General features: G+C 41.0%; 1 protein-coding gene across 3 annotated transcripts in view; it reads left to right on the top strand.

Moving 5' to 3' along the window:
* The window catches only part of TTC13 (tetratricopeptide repeat domain 13), a 73,031-nt gene that overhangs the window by 16,638 nt on the left and 35,412 nt on the right, over nucleotides 1–20,981 (top strand). For all 3 annotated transcript variants that reach the window (XM_054022617.1, XM_054022615.1, XM_054022616.1), the window contains exons 3-9: nucleotides 158–233; nucleotides 4,467–4,537; nucleotides 6,800–6,865; nucleotides 9,341–9,433; nucleotides 15,797–15,913; nucleotides 17,811–17,921; nucleotides 20,000–20,082. In XM_054022617.1, the coding sequence (XP_053878592.1) occupies nucleotides 158–233; nucleotides 4,467–4,537; nucleotides 6,800–6,865; nucleotides 9,341–9,433; nucleotides 15,797–15,913; nucleotides 17,811–17,921; nucleotides 20,000–20,082 (617 nt within the window). The remainder of the gene's footprint in view (nucleotides 1–157; nucleotides 234–4,466; nucleotides 4,538–6,799; nucleotides 6,866–9,340; nucleotides 9,434–15,796; nucleotides 15,914–17,810; nucleotides 17,922–19,999; nucleotides 20,083–20,981) is intronic.

The raw sequence follows: 20,981 nt of genomic DNA, 5'->3' as shown, positions 1-20,981 counted from the left end.
TCATGGATTTTGCTTTAATAGTAGTAGTTACTTTGATGTCAGATGTTCTTTTAAGGATTTAAGCCTTAAATTGTCCAATGCTAAATTCTGATTTTGTAGGATTTTTTTTTTTTTTTTGCTATTGTCAGCTAAACGTTAAAACCATAATGTTTTACAGAGCCAAGCAAAGTCACTTGCAGAACAAAAGCGATTCCCATTTGCCACTGATAATGACAACACAAATGAAGATTTGGGTAAGATAATTATATAAGGTTTATGGGGGTGGTTCTAGATGCCACTCAGAGGCACAATGTTTTGATACTGTAAAATTATAGTTGGTAATTCTGATGGATGCTTTAGGATCACTTTTATCACTCCTGCGCAATAAAATTTCAGCCTTTTGTTTTTAATTATGTGGAAAGAACATCATGTACCTTTTTTCCTCATAGTACTTCTTTCTACTCTGCACAGTGGGAAATTTCACCATTCATTTGGTCATGCAAATGTGAAGAAAATATTTTCCCAAACCCTGTTAAACACTCATGAACTCTTTCTACTCTCTTTCCTGTCATGGTTGATAACTGAAGATTTTCTGGATGTTTGAGAGAAGCTTTCTCTCAAGCGAACTTGCTGCTCCATGGAGCTTGGAACTGCTGTTTTTCCTACCTTTTCTAAGTCTGATAGACTGGTGGGAGGTTCTTGTGGATTTCTTTCTCTATGCAGTCTACTTGTTGGCACCCTCTAGAAGTGCACCTGGTGAACTGCTGTGACGTTGCTCTACAGCCTTCTGCTTCTGTGCTGAGAGGCAGATGTCTTGTAAACAGGTATCTGAGGGAAACCTGTGCTGCTGAGGGTTTTTTTATGTTTTTGTTTTTTTGAATTGTTTGCCATTTTTTCTCTCTCTTGCTTCAGCTTGGTCTCTGTCTGGTAGGGGGAAAGTTCTCGGGAGAATTTTGAGGAAGGTTGGAAACTTCCTTAGTCTAGCAGTACATTTTCAGCCCCTCCAGTGGTTCAGCATTTGCCACATGGGAGCCCAGGCAGCAATGTCAAAGGAACCCCATTCCCATGTTTGGCTCCATGGCCTGTCATCCGACCTGCCCTACTCCTCCTTTAGGTAGATCTTTTCGGGAGTGTCTTCTTAGGAGTTTCCTAGATGTCTGGCATTTTTCTGAGCCTAGGTCCTTCTATTTGTGCTTCTCCTGCTCTAGTAAACCTTAGGGGAAGAAATGTGAATTGTGTGGGGACTCCTCAAAGCGTGCACTGCTCATATCACCTACAACATTCTAGGCAGTGTCTTTTCACTGTTTTGCTCCTTTCCCCAATCCTTCTCTTTCCCACAAAACTAGTGTATTCAGTCATCAGTCTGCCTTTATGTGACAATAGTTTATTACCTTGGGAATGATTGTGATACCATATGAATGATGGCTAATGAAGTAGATTTAAGAATTTGGCAGAGAAGAAGGACAAATGAAGAAAATCCAAGGAGCCTTTCTAGTTGCCATTGGGTCCCTTTCACTCCTCATACTGCAGCAATACTGTGTGCAGCCTCACCTCCTAACTGATTCTCATGTGGTGTATGCATAGTGACGATTTTTGTATATATACAAAGGCATATCCCTATACAGGATAAACAAACACTTTACCCTGCCCAGTGCACACATGTTAATAGTGATGCAGGTTGGGCTGGCCTTCTCCTAAACCAATTCCCAGGACAAAATTAAGAAATGTCTCCGCACAATGACAGCACTGTCCACCTGTATATGTATTTTTTTCTTTCCTTTACATCAGCAATGGCGTGCAACAATGCCACCTGAATGTGTTTGCTTTGCAAAAGCCAGGTTCTTCATGACAGAAAAACATCGAGATTGCTGTTAATTAGCACCTTTGTTGGCAATCTCAGCTGAGATGCCAAGGGTTGAATAGGCTGAAGAATGGTTCTCTTGTCCCTAGAAATTATCCCTCCAAGTCGGTTGGGAACTTTTGGCATGGGAAAATCTGTACTCAATCTCTACCTGTTTTGTGGATAAATGGGTCATTGTTCCCTAGGGATATATATCCAGCACCTTTCACAAACACTAAACTCACTGAAAAATATACTACATATTCTAGGTATTTATGTCATGGTGATAGATGAACATGTTAGAAAAATGAGTTTAACAAAACTTGCTTTCATCTTGCTTACTAAAGGGCTATTTAGAAATTGAGAAGTAGCCTGAATTCCTACTGCCTTTTTCTGACTCCTCCTCTGACAAACTTAGCTGGGCTGTCACCAAAAACAAATATTTTACTGAAAGCCTATGTCTGCCATACCTCTCCACCAAGTACTACATCCTAAAATAAACTTAATATGTTGAGTTTCTACTAATAACTCTTCTGATGCTTGAAAAATAAAGCCTTGGTAACTCCTTTTAGCAATACAGCTGTCAAGGTAAACTAACACACACACAAAAAAGTTTCTGATAACTTTAGCTGTCTTAATCTCTGCAGTTATAAAATGTTCTGAACAAACAAACAGACTTGTATCTTAAGCTACTACAGCCAAATTTTGCAATTTGATGGGCACATGCAGTTCCCATTATCTTCAGTAGAAGTTGCATCTGTGTATCCAAGAGCAGGTTTTGGCTCTTAAACTTTATTGAAGAGCTTGCTGCCAGACCTATTTAGAAGACCTACTAAAAGTGTTTTGTCATAAATGTGTAAAATTTCATCCCTGACACTTGCAACATAAATACTGCCATAGGTTCAGACTTTTTCTCCAATATAACTATAAAAGTTAAGTTATCTAAACCATTCTAAGAAGTTTTGCAATCTTCTCCAAGAAACATGACATACCACTGTTGAGTAAACAAGTGGAAAAAACACAGTAGCCTCTCATGTGAAGTATTTTTTTAGTTAAGTATTTGCAGTTGAAATGGTGTGGACTATTCTTTATACCAGACCGTAAGCTGTGGAGGGCAGGTATTGGTCTTCAAAAAGAAAAATAACATTGTCCAAATGGCCCAACATTATATAAGTGCAGAAGACAGGATTAGGAAAAGCCACAATAAAAGCCCTCTACTTTCTAACCTATCATCATCATTTATGTCTCCCAATGTGGACCTATCTTGTGTATCTTCTAGACTCCAAGCTCCGTAGCACAGGGTCTGTCTTTGTGTCTTATTCTATACTGACCATATCAACACTTAATAATAAGCAAAAATTCAACTAATCCATGTGTAATAATGTCTACCATCTGAGGATTTCAAACTGTTCTATGATCACTAATAAATTTAGCCTCACAATATCTTTTATGATATGGAGAAAATTTTACACATAAGGAAACTGAAATAGGAAGGCTAGGTGCCTGATTTTCAGATGTTCTGAGTACCCACGTCTAAATTTGTGGAGCAGGCACCCTGAACCTTTCAAAAATAATCCCTAAGTGACTTCTTATTATACATAATAAACCTGTGTCAGAGGTGGAATAGAACCCAAGTCTACTGACTCCCTATACTGTGCTTTAATCACAATACCATCCTCTTATTTATACTACTCACTCGCTTGCTGGAATGTTAAGGTTTCAAAGTCAAGCTCTCTGAAGTTAGGAAATGACAGAATTAAGGTTATATCAATCCTAGTCTCCTAGCTCCTTGTCCCAGACTTTCCCTAATCCCAGGGCAATCAATTATTTTTGTCAAGGTATAGTCAAGGTCCAGACTCCAGAGAAAATACAAAAATAATAACAAAGATAATAAGAAGTAAAAACAAAAACAAACAAACAATTTCACAGTCTATTCAAAAGCATCTGGCGGTCCTGATTTGGCCCCCCATTCTGCCTAGTGCATACCCTTGCCCTAACCAGTCCCAGTTCTCCTTCTGCACCCCAGTTCATTGTCAGCTCATCTCCCATTCCCCTGATGCTGGTTCCTAGTCCCAGTCTTTGTCCAGCCAGTCCCAGTCTCTTCTGGCTCCTCATCTGATCTGTATTTCGCCCTCCCTGTTTCCCTCAACGGCTCCCATCCTCCTTGTCCAGTCAGTACCAGCCTCCCCTCCGTCTTACACTCCAGCTATCGTTGCTCAGCCAGTCCTAGTTTCTCTTCTCTGCCCCCAACCTAGGGTTGCCAACCATCCCGGATTGGCCAGGAGTCTACCAGAATCTGCATTGATCTCCCGGTGGCTGTTGAAAGCAATCCGGGAGATTTTAATAGACTGCTAGAAGTCCAGTGGCAGCGGAGCGGGGCTAAGGCAGGCTCCCTACATGCCCTGGCTCCGTGTAGCTCCCGGAAGCAACCGGCATGTCCCTCTGGCTTCTAGGCAACTAGCCCTGCCTATAACTATGATAGCATCTAGTGGCTATATTTGGGATTGGGATCCCCTTGTGCTAAGTGATTTACAGTAAGATACTTAGTTTACATTTTGTTAAATGTGACCAAATTTTTGAATATTTGAAAATTTGACATGTTATCTATGTTGCTTTTATTTTAATGTTTGTAATCTTGCTTTGCCAGCAATTGCCTACGTGTTGATTGGCAGCGGCCTATATGATGAAGCAATAAGACATTTTTCAACAATGCTACAGGTAACTGTTTGCTTGTTCTAGTTTTGTAATTTTAAACTTAAAGATGATGAACCTTGAAATTAATCACTGAGGAAATTGGTTTGTATAAAATACAGATTGTTATAAAATTCTATCTTAGAACCATTATAGCATTTGTGGCTGACAAAGCAGATAAAATACTTAACTCTTAATAAATCCCAGGACTTAAATTGGAGAGATTCTGTTATCAGATGTGAAAATGAATACAATGGATAAATGTGGTTTTAAAAAAATCTCATTACCTCAGTCTCCTAATAAACTAGTAAAAAGTAAGCCAACTTACTTAACTGTTTTAGAAGGAATAGCTACAAAAGAACAAAAAACATACTTTATTTTGCACAGTTCAGTTTCCTAAAAGTTCACTTGATTAGGACTTCTTAGTGTATTAGATTGAGATTTTTTTTTTTTTTTTTTTACTACATTCTTGGTTATAATTAACATTTTGCCAGTAACTTACTGGCAGAATAACCTCATATGTGGCACTGGCATTATGGGAGCTCCATGTTATAAACCAGACTCCATCCCAGGTTAATACTGGGTTCTCAGTTAAAAACTTGGCTGCTGTAATATTTAAGCAAAATGTTATTTATTCTCTAGCATAAATTCTTTTTCTGATTGGATGGAGTGGAGTCCATATTATTTTATCAGATTGTTTAATGGCAGGCTGACAATTTTTTAAAAAGGGTACCATAGCTTAGTCATACTTGATTTATAAATATGTATACTTATAGATAAGATAGTCTAATTGACTGAAGCATAGGCCTGCTTTTTAAGCCAATACATATATAAAATACATCCGGGGTAGGCTATAAAATGCCATTAAAAAGTTCTGCATTGTAATGTAATAGCATCCTGCTATGTGTTTTTTTTTTTTTTTTTTTTTTTTAACTCTTTCTAATGGCATATGTGTTTATATGTACACTGGGGGTATGTTTGCACTACAGCTGCTACAGTGACACAGCTGTGGCACTGCAGCTATGCCTCTGTAGTGTAGACAGTTTCCACATCAACAGAAGGGTTTTCATCTATGTAGGTAATGCACCTCTCTGAGAGATGGTGGCTGAAGTCCTTTTGTCAACTGGGAGTTAGGTTGACCTAGCTATGGTGCTCAGGGTGCAAAATTTTTCACACCCCTGAATGACGTAGCTAGATCAACCTAAGTTTTAAGTGTGGATCAGGCCACCCGGGGGAGGGGGCAGCTCCCACCCAGGGCAGTAGCAGGACCTGGCTGGCTCCTTTCCTGGAGGAACCCATGGCATGGATCAGCCCCGGGCTCCTTGCCTGCCTCCCTCTCCCTGCCCAGAGCCTCTTGCTCCTGCAGGCTCTAGAACAGAGGTTTTCAAACTGGGTATTGGGACCCCTGAGGGGGTCATGAGGTTATTACATGGGGGGTCGTGAGCTGTCAGCCTCCATCCCAAATTCCGCTTTGCCTCCAGCATTTATAATGGTGTTAAATATATACAAAAGTGTTTTTAATTTATATGGGGGGTCACACTCAGAGGCTTGCTATATGAAAGGTGTCATCAGTATAAAAGTTTGAGAATCACTGCTCTAGAAGATCTAAAATATAGAAGGCTGCAGCTGGCTAGGTATCCAGGGCAGTAGCAGGGAGAGCATGCAGGGAGTCCCCAGCGATCAGGGAGAGGAGGAGGGGAAGAGCACCAGGGTGGGGCTGTGCTTCTTCCCCACCCCTGCAACCACTGGGGACTCCGTGCACACTCTCCTCTCTGTTGCCCTGCCTTGGCCTGGGCACCTGGCTAGCCACAGCCCCGTACGTCCTATGGTGTGGGAATCTCTGAAATAGAAAAAATGAGCACAAAAGTTACCTATGTGTTGATTTGCTGATGACTGCCCATGCCACATTTTAATATCGGGTATTTTTGCTATAGCTTTCATTTAAAAAAAACTGTGTGGTTAGAATTATTTTTACCATGGGAAAAGGGATTTCTCCTCACTAACTCTACTCAGATTTGGTGAAGACATTTTGCTCATTTTCCAAGTAATTCCCCTGCAGGCAGACATGAAACATGGACATTTTCAGCTTATAAATTGTGAGTTATGAGCTTGTGATGATGATGGATTATAATAATCTCTTTTGTGTTTTTACCTGGAGACCATGACTAATGCCTGCTAATTTTAAATACTGAGCATTAAGTAAAAGTAGGCAGCTGAAGAAAGACACCTTCGATTCACTTAGTCTAATTTTTTTTAAAGATTGTTTTACTTGTGTTTTCCTCTGAATAGGAAGATCCAGAGCTGGTTAGTGCTATTTATGGACGAGGGATAGCATATGGGAAAAAAGGACTACATGTGAGTATTTAATAATTTAAATGATTGTCAGGAGTACTTGCCTACAAACTGTAAGAGATTACAGGAGCTAGATCAACTAGAATTTATTAAACATATATACAGTTCCAAAGGCTTTCAGTATGTGTAGTCATGCTATTAATGTTTTCTCTGAAACATCCTCTTCCTCTTATCTGAAGATGCTATATGACTGGGGACCATACTTGTCAGGCATCAAAATCTTGTGTGTGTGCATAACCTCCTGGAGATCCCTGAAGACTGATAAGAAGTGGTAGAGGGGCACCAGCTACTTTGTTTAGCAAACATAGAGTGAGATGCTCCTGATGGCATTACTGTTTGGGCTGTTTCAAGCAGCTTCTATTTTGTATTCTTTGAATTGTCTTATTTATGTTCTGTAGTGTCTGTTGCTCCCCTTCCTCCTGGGGGTCATCCCTAAATACATATCCCATTCTTGGATTCAAGTCCTCAGTGGCACTAACATGAATAATTTGTTTTTTTTATTTTTTTTTATTTTTTTTTTGTTAAATAAGAAGTATCTGAAATGTACAGAGCCTTTCTTGTTTAACACAATAGCACTTAATTGAGCCATTTTCAAAGCAGTTTGTAATCTAAAGATCAATAGGTAAAGACCAACACAATGATCCAGAGTTTGAAGAGTTGGCTATTAATGATTGAAAAAAATTAGTAAGGAAAAATAGATTTTAAAAAATAGCCCTTTGTTTTATGTAGTATAATTAACGTATCCAGATCCTGTCAGGAAGCTGAAATTGGCTTTTAGAATTCTGACTTCCTCCAGTCCAGATTAATTGGATGACTCAGTGGAAAATCCCATTGTGCAGAACCACTGTGTGCTAGAGAAGGTTGACAGGTACTCCCTTTCTGTGATCTTCACATTTCTGTCTCAGCAAAAAGTTCTCTGGTTTTGGCAGCTGATTATAAAAAAAAGTCCACTCCACAAAAGATGGCTTCTGTGAGAAATATTTTGAAGTTTTTTTTTCCTGACTTGATTCTAAAGATGGGCAAAAGGTTCAGGCAAAAGCTCCAAATCACTCAAAATTCCTTCCCTTCCCCAAAAACTCAAACAAACAAATGAACCAACCAATAAAAACAAAACAAAACCCTTATCTCGAGTAGAGTTTCTCTAGCCCAAAACAACAGAAGAGTTAAAAGTTATAAAGTCTAATGTGGACTTTGCCAATCTATTTTATGTGTAAGTTACTCTGGTACTAGGATAATGCGTGGCAGTATTGCAAAACCTTTAGATAGGTAGGGGAAGTACTGGGAATGCCACCATATTTTCTAACCCAGATAATCAAAAGGTCTAGATGACATTGGTTTAAAGCACTAGTGGTTCCGCACAGTTCCCATCATCGTTGCAGGTGAATCAGTAGTGATAATGGTGGTAAACTTTAGGGAAAAGTTTAGTATAGACAAGGCCTAAGGAAATATTTTCTCCAGAGACTTGTGGGATAAAAAGAGGAGGCCTTATGAACCAGATATAATATTATCTGTGTAGACTTTGCAGCTAGTTTTGTCATGGTTCAGCTAGGTTATTGGAGATAAGGATGTCTTTCAGTTAACTTGATTTTTGAAAGTCCTTAACTATGAAACACAGCATTGGCCTTTCTGGCCGATGCAGCTAATGAATTGCTAATTTGTTCTTCCAGATAAAGCTTTGCTCTTTCTTGGGAAAGAGTGTCAGGAGGAGCTTGTTATATCACAGAAGGGAAGGAACTCCAGTCACATTTATCTGGCTGTAGCTGTTTCTGCTGGGACTGCTTTACTCAGCAAGAAAAAAAATAGTGTAAACTGAATCAGACAAAACCGTTTTATGGCACATGTTGTAGATCCTCATATTTTTTGGTTACAAGGGAGCGTGACGATGGCTTTATATTAGCTGACAAAATGCACTTCGTAGTACCATGATTCTTGTGAAGAGATTTTGAGCACTAAAACATAATGCTTATTGTATAAAGAATATTTGCGGTGCAACCCCAGTAAGTGAAGATGAAACACTGGGGGGTCTGTTTGCAAAATATTGCAGATGATGCATATGGATAAAAGTTTTAGTTATTAAGTTTTAGTATACAAACAGCTTGTTCAGTTAATACACCTCTACCCCGATATAACGCGACCTGATATAACACGAATTCGGATATAACGCAGTAAAGCAGTGCTCCAGGGAAGTGGGGCTGAGTACTCCGGTGGATCAAAGCAAGTTTGATATAACGCGGTTTCACCTATAGTGCGGTAAGATTTTTTGGCTCCCAAGGACAGCGTTATATCGAGGTAGAGATGTACTTGCAATATAGAGTATCTTATCCCTATTAGAAATGACATTGAAGTACTTTGATGGCTGGAGGTTACTGTTTATTGATTGTCTTTTGATCTTTGTCCTTAAAAATTATTAGTGTAACTCTAAGATCACTTAATAAAGTATGCACTGGCTGTTCATATAGTTTAATTTCTCTTTTTAAGGACATAAACAATGCTGAGCTTGCCCTGTATGAGCTGAGCAGAGTAATTAGTCTGGAACCAGATCGCCCTGAAGTATTTGAACAGCGAGCAGAGGTGAGATTTTTCTTTCTCAGACTTTCCAATTGCAATTCTTTCAAATATTTAAAAGTATTTCTTCTGGCTTCATTCACCTTTTTAATTGTTAAAACTCTTGCTTTCTCCACTAGATATATCTCCCTGTTTAAATGCTTTTAAAGTATACATATTTGCTACAAGAAAAGTACATATTTCATGGTATTTGAAAACTTGTATAGAATGTGTAGTGACTAAAGCCACATAGATTGGCAGGTAATTGACATAAACAAGTGTTTAGCTTTGTATATATTGAATAATGCAGAATCATACTTTTCTTTGTAACTTGTTGTAATGAATCAAATAGTACATAAAAACCCTGTTCAGTTATGGTTATTCTACTACAAAAAATTCCTAAGTTCAATCCTATTGCATTATGGCTGCCAGTTAAAACATCCAGCATTCAAAGTATGTGTTAATGTAGCACTTTTGTGTTCAGAAACATAAACGAGATTAATCAAGAATGCCGTAACTTTTAACTGAAGATAATGTTCAGTGTGGTCAATTACAAAAATGTGCACAATTTCTGCAGCCCAGCATCTCCCACAATTCTCAGTGTCTGGGCTCCTTCTCTCCTCTCTGCAGTTATTGAAGGTGGATCAAAGTCCTGGTGCCTCGTGCTCGGGCCACTCTCCCGTTCTCCCACTTGCCACCAGATTCTCGGTCTCCATGGCAGCATGTGGACAGTAGTTCTGTCTCTCCTGCCTATTTTCTTCGGTGAGCTTTCTGGTAATTTTGGGGATGGAGAGCAGTGTTCTCCCTTTCCTCCTCCCTGGTTTGGTTTACAGAGGGTGACTTAACCCACCCTGCTCCTCTGCTACAGTGTCTTCCCTGCTGGCTCCTCTGCACCTCTCAGGCATGACAGAGCAGCCCAAAAAGCACCAAACAAAATCTAAATGGTTCTCCATTTGTGAGACCGCCTTCCTGGGCTTAGCAGATAGTGAGTTGTGCCCAGGCTGTACCCAGTTTTCTGTCTGTAGCTCAGTTAGGTCCTGAGGCTATGATCTCTCCTGGCTGAAAGATCTCAGGGTCATAAAGAGTAGAGATCACCCTGACTTTGGCTCTATTTTAAATAGTTTCCCTGGCAACAGCATTCATGGATGAGGCCTCAAGGGGTGCAATGAGGTTCTCAGCCATAGCCATGGTTTCCAGCTCAGTAACCAGGAACCAGCTACCACTCCATCCCTGGAAGATGGATACCCACTCAAAGCACATTCTGTGTTCTGCCAGGTTTACAGACTCCCTTCTTTTCAGGGAAAAGCTAGACAGGGCAGTGGCGGACCATGTGGAAAAATCAAATCAGTCTTTCCTGGTGCTACTTACTGCTTTCAGTAGAGAGTACAGACCGGCCTTCAGACAGAGAGGCTCCTTTTGGCCTTCATCCTCTCAGATACACTAGAGAAGGCAGAGCAGATTCTTCAAAGGAGAGCTGTGGAACTGGGTTTTGGGGGAAAGCCCAAAGGGAGCACCACCCTTTCCAAAGCCTCTTTATGACAAAGACCACATAGGTCTCTGCCCAGAGCTGAAGCTAGAGGGCAGGCAGAATTTCCTGTTTCCTGGAGGAGTGGGTTGCATTGACTACAGACAGGTGGGTAAGGGAGATAGTGAGCCAGGGATATTCCCTCGAGCAACGGGCTCCCCTCATCCATTATTCATCCATTCCCCCATCTCCCACAACCCTATAAAGTGCAATCTGATTCAGAATGAGATGTCTTGTCTCTTAGATATGGAAGCAATTGAAAGTATTCCCTCAGAAGCACATGGTGGGAATCTGAGCCATTCTTGTCCTTAAAAGGTTCAACAAGTGGATGAAGAAAACAAAGTTTCGGATGGAGACCCTGGCATCTATAGTGTCATCCCTGCCTTGGGGAATCTTCTGGCTTCAGTGGACCTGGCAGATACATGCTTCCATATTTCTATCACATTGTGGCACTGCAGATTTCTAAGGTTTGCTTATGGCAGGAAGCATTATCAATACTGGATGTTCCCATTTCGCCTGCTCTTAGCCCCCAATGTCTTTGCCAACAACTTCTTTGCAATCAGCCAGACTCACATTGCAGGATATCCTCTGGTATCCCTTCCTGGAGTCCTGGATGACATCTTGATCAGCGCTCCATCTCAGTCATTAACACACACAGCCGTGTCCTTGACACTTAATCTCCTGCAGGTACACTTCTTTGTTACCAATGTCAAGAAAAGCCTCTTGACTCCATCCACCAAAAATACCTTACTTAGGAATGGACATAGATACCTTCATAGCAAAGATCTGCCCATCCCTAGAAAGGTTCCAGAAGATTCAGGACCTTCTTCCATTATTCTGGAGCCACAAGAGGCCTACCAAAGCACTGAGCCTTCTACTTTAGGCCTCCTAGTGTTGTGCACAGGGATCAATCCATGGGTGCAATCACACATCAGGTGCCTTCAAGGCTCCATCTTAAATGTGTGGGACCACTCCCCAGAACACATTATCACTAAAGGTCTTGATGCAGGTGCTCATCTTCTTAAAATGGTGGTCAGTCCAGGGCAATGTCCATGAAGATATGCCCCTATGTCTTCCAGATTCTCTGGTTCTCACAACCCAATGCCAGCCTGGAGGACTGGAAAGCACACCTGGGGATGCGAGCAGCTCAAGACATCTGAAGCCTGGAGGAAATGGCTCATAGCATAAACCACCTAGTACTAATAGCAGTCAAGCTGGCACTATGATGGTTCCAATCCAGTATAGTGGGGAACTACATCCTAATTCATGATCGCATATGTGAACAAACCAGGGGGAGCAAAGAGCCCAGTGCTACACGTGAAAGAATGGAAATTATGTGGTGGGTGGAGCACTTTCTCCTATCTCTCAGAGCGATTTATGTAAAAGGGAGACCTGAACCAAAGGTGGATAGCTCGACTCTGAATGGTCCCTGAATCATGAGGTCTTTGAGTTAATCAGCCAACCTTCCCTCAGCTGACTTCATTAGAGAATTGTATGAATATGAAGAAACCAAAATACTCCACCAGGGTGGTAGATCCCAGTTCCATGTGGACCGATGCCCTATGCACAGATGACTGCAGAGTTTCCTCTATGCATTTCCACCTTTCCCATTACTAGGGAAATTGGTCCAAATATAAAGCGAGAGCAGGTGTCAGTAATACCGATAACCCCACATTGGCTGAGGAGACCCTGGTTTTCAGACCTGATAGAGCTGAAAATAGGACCTCCGCCACCACTTCCAAAGAGACAAGACATTCTCTTGCAACGTCCTCTTCATCATCTGAACCTGAACTGGCTGCAGCTAAGAACCTGCTATTGAAAAGGAAGTGCTAGTATCACTGGGTCTGTCGTCCAAAGTCATCAAGACACTACTTACATCTAGAAAAATATCCACACTAAAAGTGTATTCCTCTGTCTGGTCCAGGGTCTGTGGCTAGTGCCAGGAACATGAGGCATATCTCAGGAATTTGGGTCATTTTTAACTTTCTCCAAGAAGGCTTGGACAAAGGTCCCTAACTGAACATTCTAGCATGTCAGGTGTTTGTCCTTAGTAGTGTGGGGTTTGCAGGATCCACAGGTTTGCTGGTGCGACAACGTGGGAATTTTCTGTAATATTTTTATGAAGCCTGGGCATGCCTCAGTTTCCTTCTATACTTTGCATTGCTATCCAATAGGTACAAACGGGTTAATTCTGCTCTTGGAGCAGAGCAGGAGATATCAGGTGGTTGGGTCACGTAGCTGTCTGGGGTGGAATGGATCAGTGATGAATCTGGAAGGACAACAGAATTCCTAACAACTGAACAATTAACATCTAAAAGCAGGAAATTCCAGCAGGTAGGCATGTGAATTCAGCATGTCTCTGACTGAGGATAAAGAACCAAAAGGTGTCAGGTGGCTGAAATAAGGGCTACCTTTGCTGGCAAGACCGAGCACTCACTTTGGACTGACAGAGACCAAGGAAAAGAGCCATAATGGACCCCATGGGTGCTTGGCGGTGGAATGCTGGCTTGGCCAGAATGGAGACTGTCTTAACCTTTATTTCTATGTGCTAACCTAAGGACTTCCCGATGCTGTGTTCTAGTTGACTAATAAACCCTACTCTGTTTTGAAAAGACAGCCTGGGTCACAGCAAACGCTTGCTGAGGTGCTTTGATCCCTGAAGAATGTAAAAAGTCTCTGACCAGGAGTCTTTTAGTTAGACTCCATGGGCCTAGAGCTCATGGTGTCAAACAGGACTGCTGGAGCTCAGAGGCTCAGTCTCAGAGGAATTGAGGTTGCATGGCCTACTCCTAAGAAGGAATGGGACTCCTTGGGGGTCTGCCACACAGAAGAGGTTCCTCCAAGTGACTGTTTGTAGCACAGATCCTGTGGTCTGGTAGAGAACCCACAGGTAGGCAGATTTCTTAGAGCAATCCGATTAGCCAAATCAGTGGTCAGACTGCTTTTTCAAAGAACCTGTTGCTTGTGCTGAGAGCCCTGACAAGTCATCTCTTCGAACCACTAACACCAGCATCAGCATTCTGTTTGTCTATCATTACGTGCTTTCTGATAGCCATCACGTCTGCCACATGAGTGTCGGAGCTGGTGGCCTTATCTATGCAGGAACCTTACTGCTTGTTCCATGAGGACACGGTGGTGCTCAGAACTCTGGAATCGTTTATTCCATGCTTCCCAAGAGGAGGTTATTCCTTCATTCTATCTGAGGTCACAACATCCTACAGAGAAGAGATGGTGCACCTTTGATGTCAGAAGAGCCTGAAAATCTACTTCAAACATACAGAATCCTTGAAAAGGTTGGGTGCCCTATTCATGTCTTTCCACCCAAAATGCAAAGGACCCAGAGCTTCCAAGCCTCCATTGCTAGATGGATTAGTCTGTGCATTATGGAGGCATACAAGGCATCAGAAAGTCCAATCCTGGAAAGGTTCAGGGCACGCTCCCAGCAATCCCTGGCTAACTCCTAGGCAGAACGAGCAAATGGCACACAAGCAATTGGCAAGGCAGCCACCTGGTCAACAGCTGCTACCTTTATCAAGCACTATAAGGTGGCCTTCCTGTCATCTGCAGAAGCTCCCTTTGGCAAGAAGGTGCTGGAGATAATAGCCCAGATATAAATCTTTTAAATGGGGAGGGATACCTTCGCCCCCCCCATCTTCTTTCTGGCCTTTTCTACAACCCTCCCTACATCTATTCACCTCTTGCTACTTCCCAGACATCCAGACTTGTGGAAAACGCTGGACTGTAGAACTGAAAATTTCTTACCGACAGTTTCCTTTCTGCTAGTAGAGGCTCCCACAATTTTACCCACCCCAAATGGTTTTTATAAGCCAAAAAGTCAGATACTGGCATGGGGTTTTTACCATGTGAACATTTTATGGTTAACTGTACATAGTTGGTCTAAAGCGACAAAGAGTCCTGTGGCACCTTATAGACTAACAGATGTATTGGAGCATAAGCTTTCATTGGTGAATGCTCACTTCATCAGATGCATGTCATGCATAGTTGGTCTAGTTACCTCTGGAGTGTTTGTTACTAATATTGTTTATAGAAGTTTGTATGGCTTTGGAATAACTCATCTGATAGTAAGTGGGATCAAAGGGGGAATGGCCCAGAGCACATAGCTCTGAGACTTTGATTTGCATTGGTGAGCTGCAGAAAGAAGGGGAGCTGCTCAGACATCCAAATATGTGGGAGACACTCCTAGCAGAAAGGAAATTATGAGTAAGAAATGTTCAGTTTTTTGCATTCCAAATATCAAGAAAATAAACATCTGTCAAAGCACAACATAATTGTGTATACATTTTTTTCTAATAAGTTCTGATTCACAGTTTTCATGCTATTTTAGGTATGGTGGTTTTGCAATACTCTCTTAATTTGTATCTAAGGGTGTATATACTAGAGTTGGTCAAAAACATTTCAATGGAACAGTTTTCTGTTGGAAAATACTATTTCGTTTGAAATCAAAAAGTTGATTGTGTCAACTTCAACTATTTTGACTGAAGTTTCAAAGTGAATTAAAATCAGAATAGACTATTTCAACTCATTTTGTTCTGATGTAGTATATTGTATTGACATTATCAAAATTCAAGTATATTTCCAAATATTTTGTTCTGTGAGATATTTTGAGATTTTGACTTTGTCCTGAATCAGGAGAAAAACGTCAGAATTTTCAGTGAGATGAAAATTCTGTTTTCTGACCAGCTCTAGTAAATACACAAAATAAACTGTGTATACTTGAGAACAAGATTAATTGTACAGGCATGAAAGTAAAAACCTATTGCAAGATAAAACAGTTCTAAGATTGCTCAGCATACTCTAGGACAACTGTACTCTTTCTAGGTTAATTGCTTACTTTGGATTTATAGATATTGTCTCCCCTGGGCCGAATTAGTGAGGCATTGGCTGATCTCACCAAAGCTATTCAGCTGCAGCCATCGGCACGGCTTTACAGGCACAGAGGTACTCTTTACTTCATATCTGAGGTTAGTTTTTTGCCATTAGATGCTACTTTCATGAAAGAATAAGGATTTCGCCCCTCCCCATTGAAAACTGATCTTCAAATAGTTGTGATTGACCAGTAGTTTACTTACCTTTTTAGAGAATTGTGATCAGAGGAGGCTTTAAAGTATTTTGTTTTCATGAATTACTTAGTGGAGAGGAGCAAAATGGAGATATGATGTATAAAAATGAATGCAGACAATCTATAATCTCATAACTATTTTTGTGCCTTCTGGGGTTAGTGGGGGTGCACAGAGAAACTTGCTTTGATAGTGAAGATCATAATTGCCCATGGGGATTATTGTTGGATACTCATTTTTAAAAAGGAAAAATATACAGAAGTGTGTGTGTGTGTGTGAGAGAGTGGGAGAGAGAGAGAACACCCCAGACCAGCAATATAAAACAATCTGTTATCCTTGCAAAATGCTGAAATCCTATCTTCTTGCTATGAAAATAATTATTACAGTACAAGCTGTTTTATCCGGCACTTCCCCAACCAGAAAGCTCTACAGGGGAGTCGCATCTTATGCGGGGGTTAGGTTCTGAAGTCTGCGCATAAGGCAAAAATCGCGTGTAGTCAAACGCTCATTGAGTGGAATGGCGGGCGGAATTGCCCGCACTACAGGTACAGTATTTAAATGGTTGTTTTTCTCTTTTTTGTTTTGTTTTGCCGAGCGCGTTTAGTTAAAATTGCGTAAATTAAATGCGCCTATGATGCGACTCCACTTTATTTCTATTTCTGATCTTAGTTTAAATACCGGTTTATAGTATGGTTGGTGCAAGGCCGGCAGGGGATTGGGGCACGGGAAGGAGGTAGAGCGTGAGCTCTGGGAGGGAATTTGGGTGCGGGAGGGGGTGCGGGGCTGGGGATTGGGGCGTACATGAGGTTGGGATGCGGGGTGCCAGATCTGGGGGGCACTCATCTTAGGCGGCTCCCCGCAAACAGCGACCTGTCCCAGCTGCTCCTGGGTGGAGGTGCGATAGGCAGCTCTGTGCGCTGCCTCTGCCTTTAAGTGCTGCCCCTGCAGCTCCCATTGGCCGTGGTTCTCAGCCAATGGGAGCTGCGGAGCTAGTGCTTGGGGCGGGGTGGGAGCAGCACGCAGAGCTGCCTGCTGCGCCTCCAACTAGGAGCAGCCAGGACAGGTCACTTGCGGGGAGCCGCCCAAGGTGAGTGCCCCCCCGGATCCGGCACCCCGCACCACCTCCCTCTTAGTTAATCACCACCCCAACCCTCTGGCCTGAGCCTCCTCCCGCACCCAAACTCCCTCCCTCTTAGTTAATCAGCATTTTTCACTTACCGGCACCCCCTCTTCCCCCAACATGCCAGATAAAACAGCTTTTACTGTATTATTATTTTGGCATTTTTAAGGACACGGCTTCAGGTTAGTTTAGATACTGTTGCCTCAAAAATGGTATGCATATTGAATTGCTGATATCCCAAGGGAATGATGTAAAATCAATTTATTCAGTTGACTTCACTCGGCCTATTTTCAACCCGTTTCTCCATTCACTTCATCCCATTTTTTTCTCGCAGCAGTTGCTATGAGAGGAAAGATGGAAATAAATTGTGCTGTACATTCCTTTTAGTTTGCCATTCTGACTGACATTTGGCTATCTCTGCTGCTTTAAATGGTACTGGAGCTGAATGCCTTCTATTTTCCTTCTTAAGGATATTTGCTTTCTTTGTTCCTTCTAAAGAAGAGGCATTTTATATTAGCACTGTTGAGATTGAGTCAGCATATTAGTATAAACCTAGAACTCGAGATCACTCCGTTGGAGCAAAATGCATACATGTAACCATAAGAGGGTTTGTTTGTATTCCTCTTTATCACCTAGATCTAGCAATTTCTATGTCATCTGAAAGCTATTTTTGTCCAACAGGACTATGCAACAGCTCATGAAGACTTTCAGCGCTCCTTGGAACTGAACAAAAACCAGCCTATAGCTATGCTATACAAAGGCTTAACCTTTTTCCATAGAGGACTTCTGAAGGTAAATTTGTTTTTAAATATCCACTTACAGAACAATGCCTTTAATATTATTTTATTCCTATAAAATATTCTAGCTGTTGTAGGTGTCCTTGTTTTTTCTCATGACTGAGATAAATCATTATACCAAACCTTTTTAGGCTCTGTTAAATCCAGTGGCACTTCTTGGTTCACTGAAAATATATCTGATGCATTATGTAGATATGTGCCGTGTAGATATCAGATATTCTCACTGGTACGCGTGTGACTGATGGAATATCTGATGTCAAATAGGGACAGATTTTCAAAAGTGCTTGACACCCAGGGTCTGACACTGAAAATATGTCCAGTTAAGTCCAAAATTTCTTTCTATCAAATGAAAAAGAATGCCTAGGAATATTGACAAGGAAGGGGGCTGGAGAGGAAAACACTGGTAGCTTCCTTACCGCATGAATCAGGAGAGGGTAAGGAGAGTCCCCTCCAGGCAGCCAGTGGGGATCTTTACATATGCATTTAATGCATGCCAAACCTGAAACTCTCATGCATACATTATGGAAAGGAAAAGCCATGTGCCTCCAAAGACTTGAAACAGAAGGCAAATAACTCTTCTCACAAAATGGATTTTCTAAAAATCACATAATTTTTGAACGTCTGACTCAGATTTTTGAATGTTTGAGGTTGGCAATACCGGTTCTGTTCCTAACTTACTGGAGTGGGAGGAGCTGCTGGTGCTTTTTTCTCAGGGTTCCTCCCTCCCAATCCATCTCCCAGCTGCTGCTTGTTTTCCCCTATACTTTTTCCATTCCTGGACTTTCAATCAAAAATCAGGAAAGAGCAGGTTAAGGACCTTAAATTGTCAGGCTGTCTATTGTAAATCTTATCTGAAAGTAGCACAGTGGCCCTTGGTAATGAACTAGATCCCCGGTGTAGTGCTGACTTGAGAGAAATGTGCTACCTACTGAATCACTGCCACCACTTCCTATGGCACCCTGGGTTATCATTGGTGTACTTCTATCTAAATTGTGATCTAAACCCACCCTGATTAATTTGAGACTTGATGAGATTAGATCCTGGAGTAGATGTTTGATTGTAATTAGTGCAGTAACTGAATTCTTAACACACTCAAACTAGAATTGAAATACTGTAATTTGCCAGTTCCGTCATTTACCTGTTCTCTAAATCAGAACACGTCTATTCATTTGTTTAAATCCCATCTTTGCCTAAAGGCTTAGTGGGCCTTAAATTCTTCTACTAAATGAAGTCCTACCTGTGTTGTTTGTCATTTAGTAAAGCATTAAACTAAGAAGTATCAAGAGAATTAATTTGAGTCCTAGTTAATGAGCTATGACTCTGAGGTTTAGGTTAATGAAGTCTGGACCATATAAAGTAATTTGAACTCCAACTGACATGGCTCTGCCAGCAAAAATCCTACTGTAGATGCAGTTATACCAGCAAAAAAATATTTTGCTAATGTAACTTATTCCATTTGGGCAATTAGTTTAAACTATACCAGCAGAAGAACTCTTTTGCCAGTATAAGCTGTATTTCCATGAGGGCAATATACTGGTATATCTATCCTGGCAGACCACTTTTAAGTATAGACAAGGAATTAATTCCCTCTGTGGGGCTTTGAGCACGAATCTGTAGCCACTTGAATACATCAGAACAATAAGGGGCAGGGCTGTGAAGTGAGTCTGTGTGTAAAAGTTAAAAGGGGTGTTGTGAGTGAGGCGGGGATCTGGAGGAAGAAAGGATGGCCTTGTAGTTAAGACGTTGGACTGAATCTCAGCAGAAGAGAGTTCTGTCCCTCGCTCCATGTGGTATTGGGAGAGTTGCTTACTTCATAGCTTATTATAGCCATAAAAAGGATTATAGCATTTTTTTATTGTGTGATTTGAAGCACAAACTACTGTAATATTTTACTTGTACACTTTTGGATTTTGTAATGTATAACGCCTTGGTCAAACTTTCCACAGGTCTTACATAACAGCACAAAATCCTTAGTAATTACTGAATTACTTTAAATTTAAAGTTATTGAATTTAACTTTAGACAGGGATAATTAATGACAGCTAATCATGATGCCTACTTGTGTTTTATGTAGGAAGCTATTGAATCATTCAAAGAAGCCCTGAAGCAGAAAGCTGATTTCATAGATGCATATAAGAGTCTGGGACAGGCCTATAGGTAAGCACATTCAGAAATAGCTTTTTAATACCACTGGCTTAAAGCCTCTACCACACTTTCAACACTACATATCAATAAAAATAACACAAGAGTCTTTAATCACAGATTTGTTTCTCTATATTTTGATGCGTTATTGTTGATAGTTATCGATAGCATGGTTGATAACACTTCAGGGTTGAGCTCAATATAAATGGAACAAAGGCAAAGAGGTTTTAGTATAAATCCAAAGTAAACAGGTCTCTTAGTGTATATCTACACTGTAGTCAGAGGTGTGATTGCAGCTTGGGTAGGCATACCCCTGCTAGCTTTAATCTAGCTAGCACTGCTAAAAATAGCAGTGAAGATGTGGTGTTGGGGGGGGGCCCGGCATGAGCTGGCAATACAAACATGTACCCAGGAGACCTTGTACAGTCCATGCCGCCACGTCTTCACTGCTATTTTAGCCTTGCTAGCTATATTAAAGCTAACACGAGTATATCTACCCGAGCTGCAATCACACTTCCAACTGCCATGTAGACATACCCCTTAGGCCCTCATTTACCTGATTTTTGGCTTCTATCAGGACCATAGTTGAAACATATCCCCAAGTGATATTGTATAAAGTAGGGTAAACATTATGAACCACAGTTGAATATTTTATTCTCATAATAAGAACTTGCTAGATGGTTTCTGAAATCATCATAATATTTAGACAGCAATGAGTGGTTTTTGTATGTTTAAGTTTTGACTTAATTATATAGCGCCACAAGTGTGATAGATATTATATAAATTAATATAAACACAGGGTCTCTGCCCTTAAGTGTTTGCAATCTAAATACTTACACTAAAACTGGGAAGTAATTATTTTTAAAAACCAACCTGTTGTTTTTTGCTTTAAGTATCAGCAAAATAAATACATT

The sequence above is a fragment of the Malaclemys terrapin genome, chromosome 3, assembly GCF_027887155.1.
Source record: "Malaclemys terrapin pileata isolate rMalTer1 chromosome 3, rMalTer1.hap1, whole genome shotgun sequence".
Classification (NCBI taxonomy): Eukaryota; Metazoa; Chordata; order Testudines; family Emydidae; genus Malaclemys; species Malaclemys terrapin.
Note: the sequence above shows the minus strand (reverse complement) of the source record. Positions and strands in the feature narration are given on the sequence as shown.